Genomic DNA, 21,160 nt, shown 5'->3' on the forward strand with positions numbered 1-21,160 from the left:
CTGCAGTGCGAAGTCCAGCGTCATCGTCAATGATGCTGTTGAGGAGCGATGTGAAGACCTGGACTGTAGATGCACCCTGCGGCCGGGGCGATGCATCGGTTCCGAGAACTGCTGTGGGCAGGGCAGGGCTTCACAACAGGCCCAATCCATGCAGCAGCAGCGGTTGGTGATGTGCCGCTCAGCCGAGGAGATGAGCCTGTTCCACTGGCAAGCACCTTAGACCCACTTCCAAGGGTCCAGGACTGGGGCGGCACAACTAGGCAGGGTAGACTCACAGATGGCAAAGTCCAGGTGCAGGTGCAAGATGATTGAAAGCCTGTTATGTCAATGAGGCTTCAGATCAGCAGGCCAGCCAACTAGCCCTTGGAGTCACTCAATAAATCTATCAATCATTTGTTAAGTGCACTACATACCCGTGAGGGTCTGAAGGCGCTGGAGGGGAGAAAGGGGGGGCCACTACTGACCGAACAGCCAGGTCTTTAGTGTCCTCCTGAAGGTCAGCAGGTCTTGGGTCTGTCGTAGGCTCAGTGTGAGGGTGTTCCATGTCTTGGCGGCGAGGTGGGAGAAGGATCTCCCGCCGGTGGTTGTTGTTGTTCGGATGCGCAGGACGGTGGCGAGTGAGAGGTCAGCTGAGCGTAGCTGGCGGTTGGGGGTGTAGAAGGAGAGCCGTCTGTTGAGGTAGGCTGGGCCGTCTTGTGGAGTGTCTTGTGTGCGTGGATGAGGAGCTTGAAGGATATACTCTTGTTGACGAGGAGCCAGTGCAGGTTTCTCAGGTGGGGGGTGATGTGGCCGTGTCGTGGTACATAGGGGATCAGTCGTGCTGAGGCGTTTTGGATGCATTGTAGTCTATTAATGAGCTTGGTCAGGGCTCCCACGTAGAGGGCGTTTCCGTAGTCGCGTCTGCGGTTGGGCTGGCCTGAGTGACTGTGTTCTGGGTTCAAGAGATGCAGGTCCAGTCCTTCTCACACAAGCAAGAGGGCAGCAGGTCAGCAGAGGAAGAGTCCAGCAGAGTGCAGTCAATCATATTGGCAGTCCTTCTTCCTGGCAGTGTATCCACAGGTTCAGAAGTGTACTGAATTGCTGGTGTCGGAGGTCTTCCTTTTATACACAGTTGTGACTTTGATGTGGGGAGAAGCTTCTAAAGGTATGCCTTTGAAGTGCACAGATGCACTGTCTTCCCTGCCCTCGCTACACACTAACTACAGAGGGTATTTAACCCTTTGTGTAGAGACAGGAAACAGCCTATTCAGGTTTATGTGAGGCTAGGCCGAACTTCTCCCTCCCATCCTGTCAGTAATGGCCCACTAAGTCACACCTAACCTCCCATTGTGTGCGGCTGTCTAGGAGGAATACACAAAGCCGCAACTTCTTACTACACCCAGTCATGTGACCAGAGACAGGCTGCAGGCCCCAAACGGCAAAGGCAAAAAAATACCAACTTTCTAAAAGTGGCATTTTCAGAATTGTAATTTAAAATTCGACTTCACTATACATTAAGATTTTAAATTAAGACACCAAACTTTGACCATTTATATGTTCCTATGTGGAATTTACACATATAAAATATAATTAGGTAACCCCAGTGCAATCCTATGGGATATATAGGCTTCAATGCAGTAATTTAAGTGTTTTTCACTACCAGGATATATAAAACTCAAAAGTTCATGTCCTCCTTTTTAATTACATTGCACCCGGGCCTTTGGGCTGTCCAGGGTCTACCGGATGGGTGACTTGCATGTACTAACAAGCATTTGCAATGAAATAGGTTGTGCATTTGTAAGAGAGCTATTGGCATTGTAAATTACAATGTCTTCCCACAGACTAGTTCTAGATAGCCTTCTCTGGCTAAACCACCCTCTCTTTCTTACATAACACAAGGTGCTGCTGTGCTGCTCGTCATATCCTAAATGACGTGTTTGAGCTCAGAGTAAAACACGGGAGCAAAACTCTTTTCAGATGCAAGCTTGTCACGGCAGTAACAAAGCACTCACTGACACAAGCACAGATTCACAGCACTATAAGTAACTGTGATAACACTATTCCAACTCATCCTTCTCAGAGGACAACAAGTATTTACAATGCAACGGTTTCGCCTTTAAAAAAGTTAGAGCTATTGGCATTATAAAATGACAACATTTTTATTTGTGTTGGTTTTGAAAATAGATAAATAAATGGCACTGTCATTTACAATGCCAATAGCTTAATCTCTTGCAAATGCCACACACAAACACACAGACCCACACAGAGTCCCACACACATACATACCTACAGAGCCACACGGAGAGCCACACACACAGAGCCGCACACTTCCAGTAGTCGGTGGGCAGTGTGGAGCAGACCAGCACCCAGCCTGACAGGGCCAGCAGGAAGGCCACGATCTCCCCCGCCATGCTGGCCATGGTCACCGGCGAGGGTCACAGGGCACACTTGTCAGAGCTGAGGGCACGGGTGAGAGCTGAGGGCAGGGGTAAGAGCTGAGGGCAGAGGGGTGAGAGCTGAGGGCAGAGGGGTGAGAGCTGAGGGCAGAGGGGTGAGAACTGAGGGCAGAGGGGTGAGAGCTGAGGGCACACGGGTGAGAGCTGAGGGCACAGGAGTCAGTGAGGGCACAGGAGTCAGTGAGGGCACAGGAGTCAGTGAGGGCACAGGAGTCAGTGAGGGCTGGAGGCCTGGGTTGAGGTCAGAGGGCACAGGTGCCAGAAGTGAGGGCCTAGGAAGAGCTGAGGGCAGAGGGGTAAGAGATGAGAGTACAGGGGTAAGACGTGAGTGAGGGCCCGGGTGAGCTCAGATGGCAAAGCAGCAACTTTGGCCTCTGCATTGTCTGAAATAATAGTAATAAGGTGTGTGTATCAAGCTGGATGTGGATAGGTGTGTGTTTATGGGGCGGAATCACACCTCTCTAGTTTAGGCTGTGTGTATCGGTAAGTGAGTAGGTTTGTATATGCCTGTGTGTAGGTGAGTGCCTCTTTTTGTATGCGGAGGTCTGTGTCTCTGTGTTGATATTGTGTGTCTGTGTTTGTCCGTATGTGAGTGTCTGTTTGCGTGTGTTTGTGTGTGTGTGTATCTGTGTGTGCTTGTAGTCGAATATTGGTATGTGTGCATCTGTGTTGTGTGTGCGCATGTGTCTCTGTCCGTATATGTGTGCATGTCTGCATGCGTCTCTCTGGTCTTTATTAGTTTGTCTGTATGTGTCTACGTGTGTTCGCGTCTGTGTCTTCTATGTGTGTGCTTGCCTGTGTGTGTGTGCACGTGTGCTGTTTGTCTGTGTCTATGTATGTGTGTGCACGAGACTGCCTATGTGTATATGTGTGTATGCTCGTGCCCCTGTTACTCTGTGTGCTATATGAATGCGTGTCTGTGTGCGCCCGTGTGCGCGTGTATACGTGTTGGTGTGTGTTTGCCTCTGCATGCATAGTTGTGTCACACGCCTTTTTAATGCACACTCCTGAATATAAAGCGGTTCGTTTTTGTGGGTGTGAATGTGTCCAAGTGTCAGTGCGCGTGTGTCTGTGTAGTGATGGTGTGTGCTTGTCTCTTTGTGTGCTCTGTTGTATCTCTCACTCTTTGTACACCACTTTCCTGATAGAAAGAGGTTACTCTGTTTCAGTGTATGCGTGTGTGTGCACGTCTATGTATATGTGTGAGGTGCGGTTGTATGTCTGTCTTTGTGCGTCGTGCAGAGTTGTCTCACGCACTCTTTGTACACCACACTCCTGAATATAAAGGGGTTACTTTGTATATTTGTGTGTATATATATATATATATATATATATATATATATATATATATATATATATATATATATATATATATATATATATATATATATATATATATATATATATATATATATATATATATATATATATATATACATACACACATATATATATATACACACACGCAGGAAAGTCGACACTTGAAGGCAATGGAAGGACGACAGCGGACCCAGGAGTTGAAGGTGCAATTTTCTTTATTTGTGCATAAAACCCCGCACCTCAGCCATGACGCGTTTCGAGCCTACCTTGGCCCTTGATCACATATATATATATATATATATATATATATATATCTATGGTCGATGTGTGCGCGTCTATTTATGGTGTTGGTGTCGGACAATGTGGGTGTGTGCCTGTCTGTGTGTGTAGAGTTGTATCAGACACTCCGTGCAAACCACTTTCCTGACTATAACGTGGTAGCTGGCCGCAGACCCTGGCCTCTGAAGGGGTTTTATAGTGGGTTATGGCGGATTCAGCTGAGTCCAGGCAAACTGTGGTGTGGTAAATGTGGGAGCAACTGTCTTTGGCAGAGGGGGGAGGGGTGTCTGCTCTCTCTCTTTGGGGGACAATAATCCCCTTAATTGAGCCACCGGGCAACTCACTCCAGCTTCTAGCCCAGACAATTACGGCCCAGTTAGAGACCAAACCCCCGCCCAGCACCCCCCCACCGCTCTGCTCAGATCTAATCAACCCTACCCCCCCGCCCAATCAGTATGCTTTGGTTTCATGATATCACCAGGCGCTTGTGTAGGGCACTTTCTTTTCCTCAAACACAAGCTCCTTAAAGCTCTTCAAAGCGCATTATTCCTGATCTTCGTGTCCGGGTAACTTGAGCCAAGTTTAATAAAGTTATTATCACAGAGAGGAGCAGGCGGTTGCAGGGACTTAATGCTTAAATCCAAGATTTAACAGCGCTCCATTGAAGCGGTTTTAATAGAGATTGTAGAAGTTCATATTGACTGAATGTGAATGTAGAAATCTGCCACTCGACCCCAAAACACCCCGAGCCAGCAGCCCTTTAAGAGCTCATCCATCCACCCTCGGCCCCCCGTTACACTCCCCTAACAAACGCACACACTCATGCTCATCCCCCCTCAAAGCTCTTCTCCTCGAGGACTGTGCATGCTCCGTGTAACCCCGCTCTTTGGACCCGCTCGCCTGAGAAGGTACAGAGGGCACCAGGGGTCACCACGAGGGCCCCTCGGTGGTACCAGAGGGAGGGACCAGGGGTGTCCGGGCGCAGCATGTGTTTAAAGCCCCTTGTTCCCGCGCCCGTTAAAAATTGTCATTCATGTATATTTTTTTCTCTTTTGAAAGGGAATCCGTTTCTGATGACATGTCGCTAGGCCACTCAGACCCCCCCATCAGAAAGGGTTATTATTATTACATAGAAGGCGCCTTCCATAGAAGGTATCTTCAAGGAGCTATGACCCGTGCGGCAGTAATTCCCTTCTGTGGACATATTTATAGTTCTTGTATCTGTTTCTGCAGGTTCTGCGCCTGTCTGGGCTCGGTACACATTAGCAGCTGGTCGCTTGCCTGTCTTCCGGCCCCCAGCTCCTGTCCTCTGCGGTCACCACCCAGGCAGGAAGGCCAGCCATTGTGCCCTGGGAAGAGAATACTAGCCCGGCTGCTGCCTTCGATCCTCCTCCTCGACACCGGCACCTACAGAGCAAATTCCCTATCAACAATTCCTCAGCAGGCGCCGTGGATGGCGGAAGAGGCTGCAACATCCACTCCAACTGGTGTCAAAGAGGGACGGCGACGCTGCCCAAAGGTGGCGAGGTGGGGGAGAGGAAGGAAGAGGGTGGAGGGTGGAAAGAGGCCGAGCGCGGAGGCAGACTCACAGGTTAGGGAGGGTGCAGTGCTGCCGGCCACCGAGTGCTGCTGCTGCAGGCCTGTGCCTTGATAAGGCCCCAGGCTCGCCTTCTGGAATTACAGCTCCATTGTTACTATTCACGGTGCCCACGCAGATAGGAACCCAGCCCTACCGCTGGAAAAGGGAAAGCAGCAGGGAGACAGAAAAACAAGTCAGGTCCCGGGCCGGCAGCCAATCACAGCGCGGCCCGGGGAATGACGTCACGGGGGTGTCAAAACAGGCCGACACGAGAAAAAAAAAAATGCACACACCCACCGCCGCGATGACGATCAGAAAAGGGTGGAGAGGGAAGAAATCGCGGGAACGCCCACGAATCTGGTCCGGCCATGACGGACAGATCCCTGTTCCAATGGCTAGCCTCCATTTATGGAGCTAGCCAATGGAACAGAGGGCGGATCCCTAAGCCACATACTATTCTCATTAGGTTTTCGCCTGCGCGAAAATCTGCGCAGCTTTCACTTAGGCGAAACCTAAAAAACTGTGAGGAATAGAATTACCACCGAAAGTGTCACTTGATGGTAGTGCCTAGAGAGGGGTGGTTCTGCACTAAAGATTGCCATACAGTGTGCTACTTTAAACATCCAGTCAGGTACCTGAAAGATGTCAGTGGCTGACGGTTAGTTCCAAAGCGCTATAAAATGTGCTAAGTTTTAGATGCACAGTTAGAGGTGGCTATCAAGCCAGTGCGTGAGTAAGAAATCACCCCTACCCCACACCCCCTCCTGCAGCTATATGAATTATAAAGTACAGCAATAATGAAAGTTCTGTGGGTTTCACATGTACATGAGCCCTGGTCCCACTACTACTGCTGCACTAATGAAAGCCATGCCTCCGCACATTACCACACTTTCACTACACTTTGTGGTCCTTTAAACATCCAGTTTCTGCATATTCAAAATTGCCATCACCTAACAACATCTGGAGCGATTAGAAGCTTAAAATGAACGGACTGTGGTTTCTGTAGATTACATTTGAGAGCTGCAGGAGTTTATGATTCTTGCTTTAACTAGTGAAATATACATTTGAAAGGGATGCTTTCAGAACGGGTCGCTGGGGCGATTAGTAGGCCTACTTGAGGCACTAGAATAAACTTTGAAATTTTATGTAAACTGGGCTCATGAAGCCCTTGTCATCCGGGAATAGTCTGAAGGAGCAGGACACTAACATTCTGTTTGCATAATTCGTATGAAGGGAGGGTGGTATTAGGATTGTGTGTGTTTGGAGGTGGGGAACAGTATCCGCAGCAACGCCAGGGCAATGCAGTAACCAAAAGGTCATCTAACCAGGGTGGAGGGCGACTTGGTCTAGAATAAGATCTTGGTACACAGATTTAAAATAAAATATGAACAAGTTAACAACCGGAAGAGTGAGGAAAAAAATAAGCAGCAGCCAATCAACTTTGCCAATATAGAAGAAAAAAAAATATCAAGATATTTTGCTTAACCTTCCATCATATTGTTCGATCACTTGGGAACTGGATTTGAGTAAGCGAGTAGGTTCTCCCCGTGTCTACGAAAGCAAGCACTCCGATTTCCCGAGGATGCATTTAGAAAGAAAAGCCGCAGCAGAGGATGTTGTGTTGCATGTGGAGCGTCCGACTTTGAAACAGGGAAACCGGGTTCGAGTCTTTCCGTGGTGCCTACCAAAAAAATTAGCCAAAGCACACAGAAAAAGGAGTGCAATGGAAACAAAGAGAAAAAAACAAACAAGCAACAATAAAAGTAAAAGGGCAAGTTGCCAGCGGCAAGCACCACTCACGGGAAGGAGGGACTAATGTGCGCAATTAGCCACAAAAAGGCAAGGAATTGGCAAGCGAGGGGCGCGCTGCAAGCCACTCAGAGAAGATGCATCACGTCTCCAGAGCGAGACCTAAAAAGGAAGGCTTGGGCCTGGCAAAAGGTTTTTTTGCCAGGTCGAAAAGGTCTGAGGTATGTTTAGAGGGCTACTTAAGTAGGTGGCACAATCAGTGCTGCAGGCCCACTAGTAGCATTAATTTACAGGCCTTGGGCACTTATAGTACCACTTTTCAATGGACTTATAAGGAAATTGTAATATGCCAATTAAGTATGATCCATTATTACCATGTTTAGAGGAGAGAGCACATGCACTAGCACTGGTTAACAGTGGTATAGTACTCGCAGTCCTTAGGCCAGCAAAAACAAGGTCAGAAGAAATAGAAGAAGAAAGGCAAAAAGTTAAGGGGAAGACCACCCAAAGACTGACAGGTCTAACACTGCTATACGTGGAAGGCACTTTTCCTTGCATGTGTCATTGCAGTACTTTTACACTGCTGCCCATGTGGAGAACAAGGGTGCTTTCCGGAGTCCTACATATTTATCACATATATGGGTGGTAACATCACATTTAATTTCTGGACCAATGGTGTAATTTCTGTGCCAACTCACAATGGCCTTATTGAATTAAATACACCAATTGAGAGTAACTAATTTTACAGTACAGTTTCAGGGGGAGGACATGCACACTGTGACAACAAAGAACAAATAGCACGATTTGAGCGCACCATGCTGTGTAAATCAAGTCCTCCCAGCCTATTATAAACTTCCGATCTTCATTCCAGGCCCTCGCCTAACCTGCATAAACAATTATCATGCACTATTCTACTCACCAGTTTCATGCAATCCTCTTTAATACCATTCGAAGTGATTTTCTGCACATTGTTTGGACTAATCACACCCCATAGAAATTTGAGCATATCTCACCTACTGTGAAAGTACTGCTTGGGTTTCCTCTCTCCGCAGAATCGACTTCAGAGTCGAGTGTGCCATCTACAAGGCAATCCATTTGATAAAACCTGACTATCTTGCTGCTAAACTCATCATCTCCAAGGGTGTCCACACTATGGCACCTCCCACTCACAAAGAATACCTCAGCAAAACACCCTCCTTTTGTATCTCTGATTAACTTTTTCGTTGGTGTAATTTAGGAAAGGTCTAAAAATTCACCTTCTTACAATTTTCTTACCCCGCTCCTACTACCACTACTTCACGGCATGGTGGTTCACACTGTAAATATACCTGCACAACTTGGCCTTCTCAGATGTGCTCCCTTGTGTCTGGACATGTTTATGGGGTTGCTTTTATTAATTTCAGGTTGCCTTTAATGGTATTTTCCTAATCCATACCTGTAGTACTGTTCCTGAAGTGGAAAAAAGCTTCTCTCATCTTACAGCTGGCCCTCGCCAGCCAGTAGGTGGTTAGTTATAGGTAGGACCTAGTTTCCATTCCATCCGTTCTGTTTCTCAAGGTCTCGGTATACTGTAGCGCCATGAAACCGCCAGGTGTACGTGCGCTTTAAAAATAATTTAAACTCAAACTCAAACTTAGACACACATGAAGCCACTCACGCACCCATTGACAGACCCACTCAGAGATTCATGCCCCACTGACAGATCCATACAATCACTCAAACACCCACTTACTCACCCATAGTCACTGACCCATCTACTCACTCATCCATACTGTGACTAACACATGAACTCACTCACCCTTACAGTCAGTGACACACCCACTCACTCCAGCCATTCAGACACCCAAGCAGTCACTCATACACCCACTCATTCAACTATACAGCTACCAACACAGCCATTCAGTCACCCATACAGCTAGTGACATGCATAATCAGTCTCTCATACAGGCACTGACACACTCATTCATTCACACATACAGACACTCACATACCCACTCACTTACCATACAGCTACTTACATACATACTCACTCACCCATACAGCAACTCAAACACCCATTCACTTACTGACACCCACCCATTCACTTACTGACACCCACTCACTCACCCATACCACCACACATACACACACTCATTTGCCCACTCAGTCACTCACACACCCACTCACTCACAGACCCATGTAACCACTTACTCACCCATACAGTTACTGACACACCCACTCACTCTCCCATACATTCACAAATATACCCACTCACTGATAAAGCTAACACAACCACTTACTCACCTATTCAGCCACCCACTCATCCACTCACTCACCTGTAGTCACTGACACACCTATTCACTCAGCCAAACACTCATTAACACACCCACTCGCTCACCTATACAAGTACTAAAACAGCCACTCACTCACCAGTATTGCTACTACTGCACTCACTCACATAGCAATATAAGCAGTTACATAGTCATTCATGAACCCATACAGTCACTGTCACACCCACTCATTCGCCCACATACCCACTCACTCACACACTTACACATCCACTTGCTCACTCATGCATTCACTCACTCATTAACACAGAAACTCACGCAGACTATTTCTTATACACAAACACAAACAGTTTATCTTTTTTAAATTAAGAAAGGTGAGTCTAACAAGAACCATTATTTTTGTTTTTTCACAACTTTTTTTTATTTTTTATTTTTTGGTTTTTTTTTTTCAAATGAAGTGGCAACTGGAAAATGTCTTTAAAAGGAAAAACTGAAAAGTGGGGAAACGTCAACAAACAAAAAAAATAACAATTATGCACTTTTGCAGCATCCAAAAGTGCATTAACACTGTTCCCCTACAGGTAGAACTTTTCTTAGAGTACAAACAGTATTTGTATGGTACTGTCAATGAGTACAGGAGACGTTGTGTGAGTGGGTGTATGAGAGGTTGCATGGGGGGTGCGAGTGATCTTGTGGATGATGTCACCAGTAATGTAATTTGAGCTATCATAAGCTGTGCAATGCAGGGGTGAAAGCTATAGTTAGCTCAGGTACATAGAACTGTTGAATTTCTATGGTTTTGCATGAGTGAAATGTAAACCTAACTATAATGTCCCTGTAACCTTTGGTTTTTAATATATATATATTATAATATATTATATAATATATATATGTGTGTGTGTGTGAAATTCAGCAGTTGTAGTTACCTGAGCGAGCTATTATTAAGTTTAACAAATCTTCATGAAACTTTCCAAAAAGAACTTTCTTTCAACTCTGCTTCTAACTGGAAAGTTTTGGGGGATCTGTCAAGCTCATTTTCATAATTTATACATATACACTCTATAGGGATATTGAAAGTCGCCGTGGAGATCCAAGACCATAGTGGAACTAGGCCGAAGGCTGAGATTCTGTGATGGGATAATTGGGCCAAAGGTCATGTAATGCATTTTTTATAGACCTTATCATTATGATAATTAGTGTTGTTAAAACTTTAAAAATACTTTGAATGTTGGAAAGTATCTTTCTAGACACATTTATTCAGAATCCTGATTCTCCATCCTGAATAATGCCTCCAAATAGCGCTTTTATAGAACATCAAATTAAAAACCCTACCGACAAATCCCACAGACAAAACAATCAAAACGGCCTGTATATCCCAGAATGATAAGCAATACCTGGATTCACGGAGCTACACACACATGTGCTTGGGAAACTTGAGCGCCCTGAAACCATCTATTCTCCCACCTCGCAATACAGGACACTTGGCTAAGTAGGGGAGGATGGAACTCTGCCCCCCAAAAATTAGGTTCCTCTAAAATATTTTAAGTGGTGACTTTAAAGAAACAGCATCAGGGCTACTCACTCTTTTGACAGTGTACTCCTTCATACCCAGAAGGGCACTTGCAGGCATATTCTGTGAAGACATCCCCACGACGGGTGCTGGAAATTATCTGGCATTCTGCATTGTGATGGCAAGGGTTTGGGTGACAAGGACCTGAGGGAATCACAAAACAAATTTCAAATGTGATGAGGATCAACTGCCGTCAGCTTTGTCACAGAAAAAGTACACTTTTTTAGTTTTTACACATACTACTGTGAACAATTGCTCAAAATTATTTATTAATAACTACAGTCAAATAATCACATCAAACTCCAACTACATTGCTTTGTGTCTCTTATATTCTGACTTAAGTCCAGGAAAAACATTAACTATATGAGCCCTAGAATAATGGGCAGCAAGAACACTGGAGACCCTGCTACACCATTGTAACAAACAATAGGAAGGTCTCTTCCTCCCAGTCATATGCCTAATATGCATGGGGGGTGCAAACTGTACTTGCCAGGTCCTCATCACTTAGATTCAGTAACTGGATATCCCCCACAAGTTCAAGTTTTTATTTTATGATTTGGAACTCGTGAGAGGTCCACATAAAAGTGCAACAGCAAAACAGTACAAATATATAAAATCATTAAGTTGTTACAAAATAAAGATGACCGACCTGATTAATATAAATTCAAAAAGCATTTAAAAAAGTTAAATATTCTAGAACAAAACGTTTCATTAGGGGGGCTTAAGATCGCTTCAGAAAATGCATTTTCAGATAGAACACCTAATATATATATCCTCCACAACTGCTGTATGCCAAATGGGTACATTTCAAGTAGTGTATTTTGCCTCGATCTTAATTTGAGGGTTTATCTAATTATCCATGGGGTGCACTTGTTCCACAGGTCATCCCGTGGATGAGAGGGTCAAAATAGATGCTCTACTAAACAATGCCATTGGGGAATGAAAGTTGGAACAGAAGCTGCAGGTGATGGAGATGGAACCACCTCCTTTGTGCCTCATACACAGCTGAAATCCACTTCCACTGTGTGAAACTACTCATCCGCTGCCCTATGATGCCCAGGCAGGTAGGGGATTCTATCTGGCAGGGCAGATGTAGAAGTAGGTGCTGCAGAGGCTTATCCATCCCTTGCCCCACACCTCTTACTGAAAATCGTTAAGAGAGGGAGATATGCTGCTGTTTCATTAAGACAACCTGGCATTAAACATCTGCTCTTTTTTTAATGGCCCTGTCACCTCGACCAAGTATTGTGGAGTTCATATTTAATTGCTGACATAGCCCATAGCATTGGGCTATAAGGCAATAAGGCCCAGCCAACTAAATGTCCTAGAATGTAGGCATTTAACATCTGTTAATTAGCTGCATTCAAAATTCATCAAAAATATGGATCGAGATGTATGTATGTATGTATGTATGTGTTCTATGTCACAAATCTAGCCTAAAGGCAGTGAATAATTTAGAGGGACAAAGACCAGCATAAAGTCAACAAGTGCTAGGAGTTTGTGGGTTGTTAATGCATTGTGAAGCATGGTCAGCATTGGGACAGTCCCAGTGAATACGGGGGATGTTGTTTTAGATCCAGGGAGCCCAGATGGAAAAGGTCTACTGCCTTTGTTTTTACTTTTGGCTGTGGGTAAGTGGAGAACCACCAGAGATGGTGAGCTTGTCTACCAATAAGCAGGGATGCTGGTCGTTATGGCTTTGTACATGATGTCACTGGTTATGGAAATGGTGCGGTCTGGCAAGGGGAACTAATAGAGTCCCATCAGGATCTGGTTGATCGGCAGAAAATAGGATCAATTGACTTATTCGTCTGCTTGTGGGGTGTGAATTTATGTGCATCAAGGCTGACAGGCTTACTGCCCAAATGCCGCTGAGCATTAACTGCTAATAAATGAACTCATCCCTCTCATTAGTAAAACAAAAAGGTCATAAGTGGAGTGTTTGAATTAATCTCAGTCACAGGTTATTATTCATGCTGCATTCTTCACCTTCATCAATACTTTATTTCGGCTTGTATAACCATAAAAATTCATATATAAAGAAGTTAAAGCATTAAAACTTCTTGTTTGCATTAAAACGATATAATGAATACTTCTGGTAGTCCTGCTTAAAAAGCCTGCATGGGCGTTCCAGTTTGTAAATACAAACAGATTTACAAACAGAGGTATTGTTAAAAGACAGTACATGATTCAGATAAAACTTCTTAGTAGCCCACATATATCAGCATATTTAAAAAGTTTAACTAGCAGCAACAATGTTGGAGACACAGGTACAGTTTATGGTGTAATCGCACACATTGAGACCAGAAAGTCTTCCAGCTATGTTGTCACAGATAGCTTGTTTAATCGATTCTCCATGCCCACACTAAACATCTAGAGACAGCACAATGTGCTCCTTTGTGTCACACCTAAGTATCCTAGAAGGTTCCCAGTAGTGAACTGTGTCCATTAACTTGCAGGGAGAAATAATCCATCTTTTTCAGGACAGGGGATAACTAGAACAGAAAAAGGGAAAGTGATCCACTGATTCTTCCAACTGCAGGCAAAATGGGTGCTGGGAAGATAATGAGCAGCTTCTTACCATTTTGATGTAAAAGGTTTTAACAGATGGGTGCCTATTCTGAACTTTATGTACAAACTTTTAGCTTGGGTGGGACAAATCCTGTCAAAATAAGGTTTGAAGCTAAAAAACTATTTATAGCTCACAAATGTCTGGGTGATACTCCCCGCTTTTTGGTCTTTCCGAGTTTGTTCCAACGTAAGGTCCCAATAAGCCTGCTTCATTTTTATAAAGATAACTTTTGACATTGAGGTGAGGGGGGAGCAAGACCTCCATTTTAACAAGTTCACACAATGCTTTTATTTTCCTGAGCCATGGGGTGCAAACTTCCATGTCAATAGCGACTATCTCCACCAGGGCTTTTCTATATATCTCGAGGACCAGTATCGTCCAAAAGCGCACCCAATACGTCAGAAGTTTTAAAGGTCTCACTTGATCATTACTCTTTAGAGCTATGTCAAGTCAAAGTGGTGTGAGATGTGTGCTTGCAGGCAGATTAAATATTGTGTGACTCTGAAACGTAAAACATGCGTGAAAACAAATGAAAGTGACAGGTTATTCAGAGACCCCTACCTGGTTAAGGCAACTCTCGGATTTGGCAATTCCAATCCTAATAACCAGGAGGTAAGAATCCAGTGGACAAGAATGACTGCATCCAACAGGGAAGGACAAGTAACCTCTTGTTTAAAAGGACCCTCACTCACCACTAGTTGGTGACATGCTTCATCATCGGGTCCCCGCTGGGGTGGCCGAATTCCCCCCCAGCGTGCTACAACGCCTGAGTTACAGCAGAGCGGGTTGGTGGTGAGTGCAATAGTGATTAAACTCAAAAAGATGTGCAAAATATGTGAGTGCAGGGTTAAAAAATACTCGGTTGAACCCAAACAAAATATTTAATGCGGGCCAACCTGTATTGAATAATCTGAATAACCTGTCACTTTCATTTGTTTTCACGCATGTTTTACGTTTCACAGAGTCCCTCCTTAGTTGTTTTTGATATACTTGTTGGGGTACAGGAGTGTTTACTCGCGCCCTATCTCTCTTGTTGATATTAAGATTAAATATTGTCCCGATGAGATGGTTATCAATTTGGTTAAGTATAGACATATCAGCACATCCCCAAAGTTCTGCACCATATGTGCCCCCTGGCAAAGCTGTTGCCCTATATACTTCATGGGCAGGTGTACCTGCTCTGCCGGAGGTGACCTTGTATTTCATTACTATAGCAGGTGGCCTTTGGAGCAGGATGGTTCTGCTGTGGGACCCAAGACATGTTATCGGTCAGTCTTACACCCTGGTAATCAAATCATTTTACTTGCTCCTTCTATCCTCATTCTGCCTCTAAAGGAACGGTGGAAGTTCAGAGCCATGAATTTTTACTTTGGTTGGTTTATCTCAAGCCCATTGCAAGGTCAAAAGATGCAAAACTAAAAAACAGCAACTGAAGGCCACGCAGGGTTTGGGATATTAAAAGCATGTTGTCGGCAAACATAAGGATGCGTAAGTTGGCACATGCAAATTTAGGGACATCATGGTTACATTTTGCCAGCCAATCTACCAATCCATTAATATGTAAACTAAAGAGCACGGGGCAAGCACGCATCCTTGCCTGACACATGATTATAGCTATCCTAGATGAAAGATCACAACCCGAATTCGACCTAACCTGTGCAAATGTCAGAGTGTAGGGTTTTCAGAATCCTTAACAGATCAGCTCGAACATTCTATGACAAAACACCACCAATACGTTTTCCATCGAACCCTGATCAAAAGCTGCCCGTAAGTCTATAAAGGCAACAAACAGGTAATTCTGCCTTAGGGTGACATACTTCCAGCAGATCGTCCAGAAACAATATACCTGGTCCAAGGTACTGCCTTAGCCCTAAGCCCAGCCTGGCTAGCTGATACAATGTGGTGATCTGTTATTCACATTTGAAGTCTTATCAGTATCTGCCTGGCAAAGATGTTCTGGCTGATGTCAATCAGACTGATGGGTTTGTTAATGGATGGGACATCTCTACTCCCCTTCTTGTAAATAGGAATGATGGTTGGTGGCTCTGTGCCAGAAAGGGGGAGGGGGGTCCTCACCTCTCAGGATAACATTACAGAGTGCATTCTAATGGGGCATCCAGATTTCTGGTTGGGACAGATATAGATCACCTGGGATGCCATTGGGGCTGGGTGCCTTCTCCCGTTTTAGCAACTGTAGTGCCTGTGAGGTTTCTGCCAGTCCGAATTCTAAAGGAGCTGCCGCCTCAGTCCCAACCTTTGTCACTAAAATGGTCTACCGATGCTTCGGGTTGGACCACTGCAGCACAATGATTTCCTATGGAGCGGTTCCTAGTCACTATAAGTTTCCAAAAAACCTGGTATTCCTATTGTAAAGGGGTTCAGTACGTTCTTCCCATTGTTTTGCATCCCACTCTCTTTTTGCCTTAATCAGAAGTGCCTTATAGGCTCTGTGGCATCAGCAAACACCTTACGGCCACCTTTTTTTGCAACTTCAGTTAATAATGTTTTGTCGTGTCTTCAGTCTCTTGAATTCCATCAAGGGAGATTGAATGGCCCTTGACCCCTCTGCCCTTCCTTGGTAAAGAGAGGTTTTCAGTAGCCCCATAAATTCACAATGGTGGTGCACAAAATGTATCGTGCTTAGGTCGATTGATTCTAGAGGGGCCTTCTTTCTGCAAAAAGATTGTAAATTTGCATCAGGGCTGCTGCGTTATTTGCTTTTCCTGCCTATTTCACATTCCTTTTGTTACTGCATGTTACAACCCTGCTTATAGTGATGTTACTCTGTGTCCTTAAGTATGAAAAGGGTATAGCCAAAAAATGGGCGATTAAAGCTATGTGATGGTTGTCATTTCTGGAGACTATCTCCATATCAATTAACTATGGCCATAGTGATCTGTACAGAGAGATATAGTCTATATTGATGGTATACAAGCTTATCTTGATCGTTGGGTGGCCCAGAAACTCAGACTTAGTGGAGCCATTCATAACCTTCAGACCATGGGTCACAATCAAGTCAAAGATTTGAGCTTCGCCGCTAGAATGCTTAACCACACAGTCAGTGTCACTAGCATACATTACCCTGGAAGCATGTCTTTGTTCCATCTGATCCATGGAAGTAAGACCAGTCGGCTATTTTGCGTTACAATCTCCTGCAATGATTGGGATTGCTAATGTGTGTTAGTTGGGTCAGTCCCTGAATGAAGGTTTGCCGGTGATAGAGCATGATGTTATTTTGAAAATTGTAGGGGTGCACCATAACCACTCGTAGTCAGCATCCGCATATTTAGAGGACTGTATTAACGTGTGATTCTTAGACATGTAGAACTAATCGAGTGTATTGCGAAGTGTAGAAGTGTGCCCATGTCATTTGGAGACTAATGTAGTGTCCGATTCAAGAACATGCTTCAAGTAAAGCAGAAATTATTGTTTTGTGTTTAAAATTTTGCATTAGATTTGAACGTGCCATATTAAAGTTGCACGTGTAGGTTGCCTATTAAAGAAACGCGTAATGCTAACATGAGAAAGAATAATGTTTCGAAATGTGATGAAATAATTTTTTAGAATGGTTTAAATGTAATGCTTATGTTGTTGTATTAGAAATGCATTTAAAAGTGTAAAGGCCTGAAACATGAAATTGCTAGCAGAGGCCTAACTGTATTTTCTTAGTTTGGCTAATGTTACAGGTTTGAGAAATGGTTTCCTTGGGAAAAGGCTCCTTTCCACAGTTGAATTCAAAATGTAACTTAGAGCGTGTGTAAGATTGTTTCTTATGTATTTCTTTTGCAGGATCAAGGTCACGTAGCTTGTTGGGTAGAATAATCCATTGTTTAAGGAGTTAGGTTGGTAGGAGTGAGAAAGAAGGGAGTCTACTGGTATGCACAACTGCAACATTTGGTGGGGAAGGTGCCTGGGACCCAAGGACACAGCAACGGTTTTTGTAAGAAGATGGACCTGTACTGGAAAAATACGAGAGGCCGCACCTGCCTGAAGGGGTGTGTTTATGGCCTTGTCTACTGTTTTGGGATTTTGTAATAGGGAAAGTGCCCCGAGGGAGGAGTTTTAGGTCAGTCTAAGGCAGTCCAGGAGGAGATGCAGTTAGACAGGGGGGTTTAGTGGGAACTAGGCAGGAGAAAGGAAGGAGCATCTTAGAATGAGCTCGATAGCTTTGGCTACTTACGTTGAAAAAGTGAATGTGCTTCTTAGGGAGCCTTCACAGCTGACACCTTTTTCTCTTGCTTGGGAGGTATGTTATGTAGGGATGTCACCTTAGAGTTAGTGTAGGGACAGACTAATCCTTTCTTTCCCATTGGAGCAGATGCAGTCAAGACTTCAAGTGGGAAAAATCATAGTATGCCTAATGCTTCTGGAACTTACTCTGCTTTTCATTTTGGGTCGTCTGAGACTCCTGCGTAGGATTATGTTTGCATTAGTGCCAGTTTATTTCTTGAACCTCTTGCTGAGGTGCTTGTATGTTCAGTTGTTTTTGGCTATGTAATACATTTTTAAACTTTACTTCGTAGTCAGTGATCCTTTGGATTGGGATGTATTTGGTCTTTGAAAAATTGTCACAAGCATGAAAATAGAGAACTTCCCTTTACACTTCCTTGCAGACAAAAAGATTCAGTCGGTCAGGGATTCTAAGGATAGGTAAGGAAAAATCTGTATATGAATCCCAAAGTTATCAATGGGACAGAGCTGATGTAACTGTTAATGATAGCAATATGCCTGACCTCTGGGACAGAGTCTGTTGGACTAACTACACCCAGTATGTCTCTACAATCTGAAGGAATTCTTTTTACTTTAGGGAACATGTCTATCCGAAGCCAGATCAGCAATCCACCAGAACGTCTCCCGCAGATAATGCGCCCATGTTTCCTGCAATAGTATGATATGAAGTTGGTCTGTAAAGGCACCCCTTTAAGGACTTGCTAACTTAGCTCTAATCCCCACTATGTTCCAGAACATGAATTTTATAATGTCAGTTTGTTTGCCCCAGCAAGTTAGGCTAGCATATTTGTGTTATCCCTGTCATCTTTCGCTACTGGATTAGGGGCATTAATAGAGGTTACCATATAAAGTTTAGGTGAGGGTTCTGTCATTGGTGATCTATCTAATGATGTAGAATTAAGCTGAAATGGTCTAGTAGCTTCAAGCTGGTTTTCTGGTAGTCAATTTCAAAAAGGCACTCATGTGCAGCAGGGAGGCCTATAGCTATGCTCCAAAGCTATCCGCCCTTCTACCCGCTTGTGATTAAGTAGCTTCAGACTTATGTAATCCAAGGTTGAGTGTCCACTGCTGAACTTAGTGGGTTTAACTAGATCTTCTCTTATGACAGATCTGCAGTCCCTAACCTTTTAGAGACAATGAATGCCTTTATTTGTTAGAGACTCTTGGATTTCTCTGGTATCTGGTGGGATATGTGGGGCGTTAATCATTAATATGTTGGATTGTTTGGTATTTCCTCCTACAGGTCTTACTAAACGTCTTTTAGAGTTTGGGGTTGGTGGGGCCTTCCTCATGTTATGGTGACCAAATAATCCATTACCCATATGGGGTTTTGAGAGCCTCGGGTCACATCACTGATGAGTATTAGAGCTACATCCTGGGTTTGGAGAGAGAGCGGACGTCCCCCCAGTCACTCTAGCTGTACTCGAAGCCTTTGTTATGTGTACCCAATTTGGTAAGCATGTTTTGGGCAATTTATTGGAGTACTTCCCAATCTGGTGTCATGGCTAGGATGAGCATAGCCAGTCTTCCTTTTGATTCAGGGTGATTTAAAGTTGAACTTCAATTGCAGAGCCGTTAAGTTATCCTCCTTGTTAATGAGGGCCTCAGACAGCCTTCCTATGTGATCTTGCACCCAAATGATCTCTCTGTAATTAAATTAACTGCGGGTTGAGGAATCCCTCCCAACAGGAAGAGTGCTACTATGAGTCGTTGGTGACGGTCTATTGTTTGTGGTTGGTTCTGCCATGATCTCTAACACTACAAACCGGTTGCAACATTCAATGGTTATTACAGGTCTTACACTTAATGAATCAGGCAGCTGGGCTATTGTTAGGCTTTGCTTCCCAATCACAAGTGTTATAGAGGTACTAGTGTTATTATCTATGGTGCTGTGAGCCAGTGTTTCAGTACTCCCTGTTTTTTTTAAGAATGGTCTTATATCAGTGGACTCGGTAGGCTTCGACTTATTCCAATAATACATTTATTTAATCAGTTCTCAGCTGCGAGTTTTGGCAGTTTTTTTGTTTTCCCTGTGTCATGTGACTTATCATTGGCTTTTCGTTACATCATGGTAGCTAGTAGGACTATATTGCCAGGGTACCCCTTTGCGAAGTTATTACAGCTGGTCACTCCAAATGAACTAGTAATAGAAACATCTGTCAAGATTAGTTGAGTAAAAGTTAAAAGGGTTGCCAGGCCTAAGTCACTATTATTCCCTCTGCATGGGTCAAACAGATGTAATGCAAAAGTAAAATTAGAGTAGCAATTTAGCCAACTGATTTTTGATTGTGAACACTGTGTCCATTCTACCGGTTTAGAAAGAAAGAAGAACAACAAAACAACTTAATCATAACAATCCTCAAGTTCTCTCCCATGGAGACTTGTACTAATTAAACACTAAAGTAATACAACAAAAACAAAAGGGCTGCCCCTTTTCTCATCACTAGAGGAACGGGACAGGGGTGTCCCCTCTCCCCGCTACTGTTCGCGCTATATATGGAACCCTTCGCCCAGCGCGTTCGTGCCCACGCTAATATCGCGGGTATGCGCTTTGGAGCTGACGTCCATAAAATCAGCCTCTATGCCTGGCCTTTGTTGGAGGGGATGTGGGCTGTCTGGGAATCTAATTCATCTGTTATGGCGCTGCCCGAAACTGGAACGTTATTGGGCAACAGTTCTCGATGAGCTGGATGCTGCTTTTCAGATCACACTGCCCGACTGCCTGAACATACTGTGCTAGGGCTACCGCACCCTAAATTTTTCCCCGGCGCTCCCTCAGGGGTAAACAAATCGCACTGGCTCTATTGGCGGCGCAGGCAAGTCCTTTTAGCACACTGGGGCTCAACGGCGATACCGGATATACGGGACTGGTTTCAATGGTTTTATTGCACACCCTTGCTATGGAGCGCCTTTTACTGGGTATGGATGGGAAATGTTCTCTATACGCTAACCTTTGGACACCGTTTTTACAGCTCTTGTCTAAGGACCTTCGGCAAGTGACATGCTCGAAGTACCTGCAAATACTACAACTTATTCCCTTGGAACCTGTAGGCGCTTCGACGCGCACCTGAGGATCTGCTAGATGCGGTCACGCAGAGGGAGATTGAACCATGGGGGACAAGTGTTACTTGGATAAGCTGATGCGGAGGGGGGAAGGTG

The 21,160-nt window shown here is 44.4% G+C and overlaps 1 protein-coding gene across 2 annotated transcripts in view; it reads right to left on the reverse strand.

The window, feature by feature from the left end:
• Positions 1–21,160, reverse strand: part of LOC147733530 (lactadherin-like) — a 268,497-nt gene that overhangs the window by 157,906 nt on the left and 89,431 nt on the right. For both annotated transcript variants that reach the window (XM_086958129.1, XM_086958130.1), the window contains exon 3: positions 11,212–11,343. In XM_086958129.1, the coding sequence (XP_086814255.1) occupies positions 11,212–11,343 (132 nt within the window). The remainder of the gene's footprint in view (positions 1–11,211; positions 11,344–21,160) is intronic.

This window comes from Lissotriton vulgaris, chromosome 2_1, assembly GCF_964263255.1.
Source record: "Lissotriton vulgaris chromosome 2_1, aLisVul1.2, whole genome shotgun sequence".
NCBI classification, from domain to species: Eukaryota; Metazoa; Chordata; class Amphibia; order Caudata; family Salamandridae; genus Lissotriton; species Lissotriton vulgaris.